At 36.2% G+C, this 6,391-nt stretch overlaps 1 protein-coding gene across 1 annotated transcript in view; it reads left to right on the forward strand.

Moving 5' to 3' along the window:
- Nucleotides 1-6,391, forward strand: part of LOC106948572 (ras-related protein Rab-26-like) — a 95,465-nt gene that overhangs the window by 36,524 nt on the left and 52,550 nt on the right. Inside the window, exon 3 of the mRNA XM_015034326.1 lies at nucleotides 6,277-6,332. Coding sequence (XP_014889812.1) covers nucleotides 6,277-6,332 — 56 coding nt within the window. The remainder of the gene's footprint in view (nucleotides 1-6,276; nucleotides 6,333-6,391) is intronic.

A 6,391-nucleotide genomic window follows, 5' to 3' on the forward strand; every position in this document is an offset into this window, starting at 1 on the left:
TTAACTAAAACATAATTCACAATGAATCCATCATATTAGGACCAGGCTTTGGTCCTAATATGATGGAACTAATATGACACTGTACATATAGTGGTGCGTTCACCAAATGCGTTTTGACCGTCAGGCGCATCTGGTTAACATTCAAAGTCTATGTGGAGGCGCGTCAAGGGAAGTTGCGGCGCCTTTAGAGCGTCTAGTGCAACGTTGGATGCTCCACATAGACTTTGAATGTAAACCAGACTCGCCTGACGCTCAGAACGTATTTGGTGTGAATGCACCATTAGAATGTTCAGTTCCTATGGTAACAATGACATCAGCAGTGATGACATCACTCGTTGATACATCAAAGGAATCTCTCTCAACTGTAGCAGTTTTTTTCAGACCTGTTCCTGTTTCAGACTTATAAGTTATGAAACTTCTCCAGGAGCTGTTAAAATTGTTTGAAGGCTCACAATCAGCCCAGTACAGGTTCACATTCTCAGGTGAGAGAGACTCACCTGGTATGAAGTTAATTTTTCAGTACTGGAATTAACTTAATAATTTAATCAAAGTATGTCATGAATATGTGTTTGTGTACTCCATCTTCAGTCCAGAGCATACTAGTTGTTTTTTTTGTTTTTTTTACTTTTACCACTAGATGATATGCATGTAGGATATGACATAAACAATATTATTCAGAGATGGGATACGTTTATAGCAGCTGTGCAAATGATCTAATTGTTTGTTGATTTGCAGTAGTCCACATTTATAGCAGATGTAAAGGGCCCCAAAACCAAATTTTCCTTAGTCCCCCATGGAGGCCTGGTTCAGCAGCCCTGATGCCAACATCTCCAGAAAACGTATTAAAGATGGTGATTGTAGCATGACAAAACATGGAAAACAATTAAGGCTGTGAAAACTTTTGCACGACACTAGTAAAATGCGAGGAGTCAGCAGATAATTGGGTAAATTGGGGACAAAGGCACTACATGCACAGAATGTGATGCGTCGTGTGGCGCAGTGGATATCTGGGGCACCCAGCCGTCCTGAGTCATGACCCCATCCTCAGTTCTTTTGCTGCATGTCTTTCCCGCTCTCCCATTCACTCCCTTCCCATCAGATTACTGTCAAAATACAGGACACTAGTGCCGAAAAAAAGCCTTAAAGACAAATAAACAAAAAGCAATATGTTATTGCTTCTTAAAGCAATAAAATATGCCTGCTGCTATGCTGAAAGAGAGCAGAGCTCCAACTTAAAAAAAAAAATTTCATTTGTTACAATTAACCAAATTAAGTTTGTTAAACTTACTTTTTTATGTTTGTTACAACTTATTAAGCTCTATTTAATTCGATTAAATGTATTTATGCACTTGTACAAATGAACTGTTTTTTCTTTTAAGTTCGGTCACCTGTTTTCCTTTTCTTTCCTACTTGTATGAAGGTGAGATGCTCCCATCTGTGATGTGTAAATGATTTTCTGACCTATTTGACTTTTTTTTCTATTTGTTTTTTTCTTTTTTATTTTTTTTATTTTTAGAAATGATGCATTTTTTTATCTTGTTTTTTTTTTTTTTTTTTACTTTTTGCATTTTTTTACATCAAAAGTTTTTTACCACTTAAACATTTTCATAAGTCGTAAATAAGCAGCTGCGACAGACTGGTGGCCTGTCCAGGATGACCCCGCCTCTTGCCCGAAACGTTCGCTGGAGTTAGTCACCAGCACCCCTCCCAGGCTCACTGGGGGGAGGGAGGGAGAGAGGAATGGATGGATGGATGGATGGATGGATGGATGGATGGATGGATGGATGGTAAATAAGCAGTCAAAATACTTAATGTGAGAGCCATATTCACCGACATGCAGTTCAGGAGTCAAGGGCAGGCTGACATGTGACTGATGTATGATGGGATGGACTTTTGTTCCCACTGAAATTTTCAGAATACAGAAATATTTTTCAAGCTACATAATTGAGCCATCGACACAAATAAAACTTTAAGGAATAAATGGGACATAAGGAAATATTATGTTTTAATCAGGTTGTAGCTCACTACCTTTATTCATTTATTTATCTTTTAACTTCACTGTCTACTAAACCTTAGTTATTCATATTTGTCCCAGAGCTGACAGAGTAAGTGGTTAATGTTACTCATCGTTCACTTATTACAAAACAAACAAAATAACTACACTTAACATACCGATTGACTTTAGCATCTTATATTAGCATAGCATGATTAAAGTGAATGTCCTTTAGCATTACCTCTTTGAAAAATGCAGGTATTCTAGTTAGTAAATATTTTCATCAACTATTAAACTCACTATTATTATTGTTATTATTACATTCCTTGACAAACAGTGTTCAACTCTCTGCATTTTGTATTTAGTCGTAGGACTGCACAATAAAAAAAATGCAATAATATAGATTATGATTAAGCCAGATTTTCCACATACTTTATTTTTATTTCTATTATACGATGAGTTTTAGTATCTCGGTTCCTAAACATAGACCTCTAAAGCGGGCGTACATAGGCAGCTAAAGACCATCCAGTTGGCCGGGTACATAATCAATAGACAAAGCGTGAAGAAACTGAAAATATATAAAAATAACAATATTGTGCAACTCCACTTTACACTTTAGCTGGAGGTTTGCTGTCTTCTGAGTTAGTTGGATACATGGAGACGAGTTTCCTGTCCACAGATTTCTCACAGTTTGTGCTAAAAGTGCAAGACACCCAACAGGAGATGCTCTGAGAAGACATTAATCTAATGGAGACAAATGAATGACAAGTTCCATTAATCACAGTGAATTTCAGTTTTACACCTTTTTAACTTTAGTCAAAGAAATGCCGTGTCTGGTCATGTGGAACCTGTATTTTTGCTTTAGTTTCTACAGTGTGCAGCTTGGACACAAACCACATTAAAGAACAGAGCAATAAACCAATAAGTGACGGGGTCTTGGGAACAATGACAGAACAGACTAAATGACAGGAGAGGAGATTGAATTGGAGCCTCAGGTTGTTGGAAAGTCATTACTAATGCAGTCGTTCAGAGTATTGCTTAAATGTGAAGGAGAAGCAGCAAGTGTGTGTGTGTGTGTGTTGTAGTAGTTTAATTTAATCTAGCACTTCTTCCTGGGTCATTGTCCCCAAGATGGAAGGTCAGATGTTTTTGGTCATGGAGAAAGTTTGGACGTTGGTTCAGATGTTGGCTGAACGACTCTTGAGGACCGTTTATTACCAAGTCAGGTGAGCAGATATTGAAAGCTGGGAGCATTTCCTGACTGATTGTTTTATTCATTAGTAAAAGTTGTTTCAGGTTTGGGGAATTGCATATCGGAGCCTCCGGATCCAGCAGGATGGAGTTCACACAGTTTAACAGCCGTCATACACACAGAGCTGTCAACATCTTCACAGCACAACAATGTAGTAACGCTGAGTCACAGCCCCACTTTATTTGCTAATAGTCCTGCTCTCACTACATACTATTAGAAGAGGAACTAAATATAGAAGAATAAAATTCAAGAGAACTTAAACATGTTTAAAGATTTCTCTATTAATACTCGAAGATTGGGATAGATTCATAAACCTGGCACTGGTGAACATCTGCTGTCCTGGAGCTTCTGGGTAAATAGACTTTCTATTTTTAGCCATCTCATTGTTCAATGCCATGGTACACCCAATTGTTAACAGCTATACAGATTAAAATCCAAGAGGTCTATTATTAAGCTTCTATATTTACCTTGGCTTGACAATGCACATGGTGATTCAAGTCTGAGGAATCCATTTCTGCTGAATGGCTTTGGATGTAGGAGCGAATCAGAACTGTCGCTTCAGTGATTTGTCACATGATTTAGAGAAGCGCATTTCTTCCAAGGGTTCCTTCAACTTTTAGAAAATTCAAACAGTAAAAATGTAGAGCTGGACATACAGATACATTAAGGTTGTTCCATGACATTTAGGTGTGGACTGGTATTAGAAACTGATTTCTGTCTCATTGTGATATAGTTCAAAAGCAGAAATCAACAAAAGCTACAATAAAGATCAATAATCTGATATATGAAACTGCAAGCCAATAGTTTAATTGAGCCTTTTGAAAGAGAAAATGAGCCAATGCTGAAAATTAAATATTGAAATTAAATTGAAATATTTAAATTTAATTTTCTGAAACGGAGATCAAACAGGTTTTTTTAAAAATATGTTTTGATTTTATCAAAAGTAATTGATTATGGAAAATTTAAAAACAAAAAAAAAAGTTAAAAAAAAATGAAGTAGCACTGATGTACACTGTAGCATTATTTTGTAAATTTATGACTGAAGTTTGACAAATTTGTCTTACTATTTGTTCAGTAACCGTCATTTGTATACATATTTATTTTCCCAACTGACATGCTAGTTCTAGTATGGCTAGCATGAACAGGAGCTAGCATGAACAAAGCAGTAAACATGCTAGCTTCTTTACAGCTAACATGTTGTCTATGTTCGGTCTGGACAGAGAAGAATCCATGTTGTTTCTGGCATCCCTTCAAAAGTAGTTAAAGCTGTTGTAAGAGGTTGTTTATCTGATAAAATATGACGATGATTATTAAATATGTTGAAACCAAAGCCAGGTGGTTTCCCAGCAGTAAGGTAATCCTTACAATTTCTTCCTTGTTTGCTGTCTTACTTCATTCAGAGCCTGCTTGAGCTTAGCAGCTCTCTACTACTAACAAAATGAGCACATACAAGATGAAAAGTGTTTTCCATTTATAAAGTAAACTAAACCAAACCTCCGTATCCCATGAAATATGAATGAAATGCATTAAAAATGAAGGCGGCATGATGTTGGTGACTGGTGGAATTGCTCCCTGGAGGTTTCACGCTCAGAAAAACAACATCTGGGTGTTGGTAAAAAAAGAAAAACTTTTTGGAAATTGAAATGATAATAATGAAAAACTAGTTGGGGAGACTTGAGTTATGTGAATTAAAAAATATATATATATATATATATATATATATTAAATATATATTAATATATATATTTAATATATATTAAACTTGTTTTAAGTCGATAATTATAGAATAAAGATTATAAAACAGTACTAAATCCACTGGCAGATAAAAAGAAACGGGATGAAAACAAAAACGTGTCACGTAATTAAATTCAATCTATATACAATAATTATTTACTTAAATCTATCTTTTTGAAAAGTTCCTTTAGTTATTTTTGTCTTATTTCAAGTGTAGCAAGATATTTGCTCTAAAAACTAGACAAAAATACACTAATGTACAAACTTCGTACTATAGAACAAAGTATTGGAAAATGTTTAGGGTGATGCCGTTTAAGAATGAAAAACATAAGACATTATTTTATTTCAATATTCTATCAAAGATTTTTTTAAAACAGCATTTTACATGTAACTCGGTTTTTACAGTGTTTGTCTTTGTTTTTAATAAACGTTCCAGGCTGAGAAGTGCTACAATCATCTGTTTGTTTTAATGAATAACTTTTAATAAATAATCTAAATCTGCCAGTCATCACTGTATAAACGGTCCTTTTCTACAAAAAGAATCCTATTCTGCTTTTTCAGTGGAACTCTCCATGGTCTGACCCGAGAGAGAGACCTCAGTCTGTCAGTGAATACCAAACACTCTCACAGCAACTCTACCTTCTGCTTGTTTTGTCTTCAGGGGACAAACATGTAGTGATTGTAAGAAAGGAGTCGGTGGTTGCAATACACCAGGGCTGTGATTCAGCCTCCAAAGCCAGCAGGATAAAAAAAAAAAAAAACATTTCTCAAGTGTTGCAGCTTTGTGTCTTCCTTGCATGTTTTTCTTTGCAGCTCTAATAATCTGTTTAGATCCCGATATTTCCACAGTCTCCTGACTGAGTCTGTGAGCCCATCCATTTTATTTGCCAGTGTTATCACAAACCTTGTAATGATTGATGGCTCAGTTAGTTCCATTCTCGTTTCATGGAGCCAGAATCATTCCTCATGAGGTGACTCTGCAGACAAATTTAAATGCTTTTGTGTATTTTCGTGGATATTGCAGACCGCCTTGCGGGCGTGGTGTTGGTAAATGACGCAACTCTCTGAAACAAAGCCGACATGGAGCAAAGCCCAGGATTTGTGTCTGTGACCTACAGATAGTACAGTGTGGTGACAGCATTACAGCTGTAAAAGAGCGCCTCCCTGGAGAGGCCAGTCATTTTACAACAAATGTTTTTCTACATACTTCAAAATCAACTCTTTCTACCTCCTTGTTTTTCTTTGTATGTACGCACATTTGAGTCATTGAAAGATTGATTTTTCTTTTGTCTTTCAGAATAAAGTCATGACCATCGACAGTGTGAAGGTCAAACTGCAGGTGAGAGAAGAGAAGTGGATTTTAAAAGATCAAGACTCTTGTTTTATTCTCCTTTGTGTGTGTGGGGGGGGGG

Source organism: Poecilia latipinna, unplaced genomic scaffold (assembly GCF_001443285.1).
Source record: "Poecilia latipinna isolate Pla-1442-1.1 unplaced genomic scaffold, P_latipinna-1.0 Scaffold295, whole genome shotgun sequence".
NCBI classification, from domain to species: Eukaryota; Metazoa; Chordata; class Actinopteri; order Cyprinodontiformes; family Poeciliidae; genus Poecilia; species Poecilia latipinna.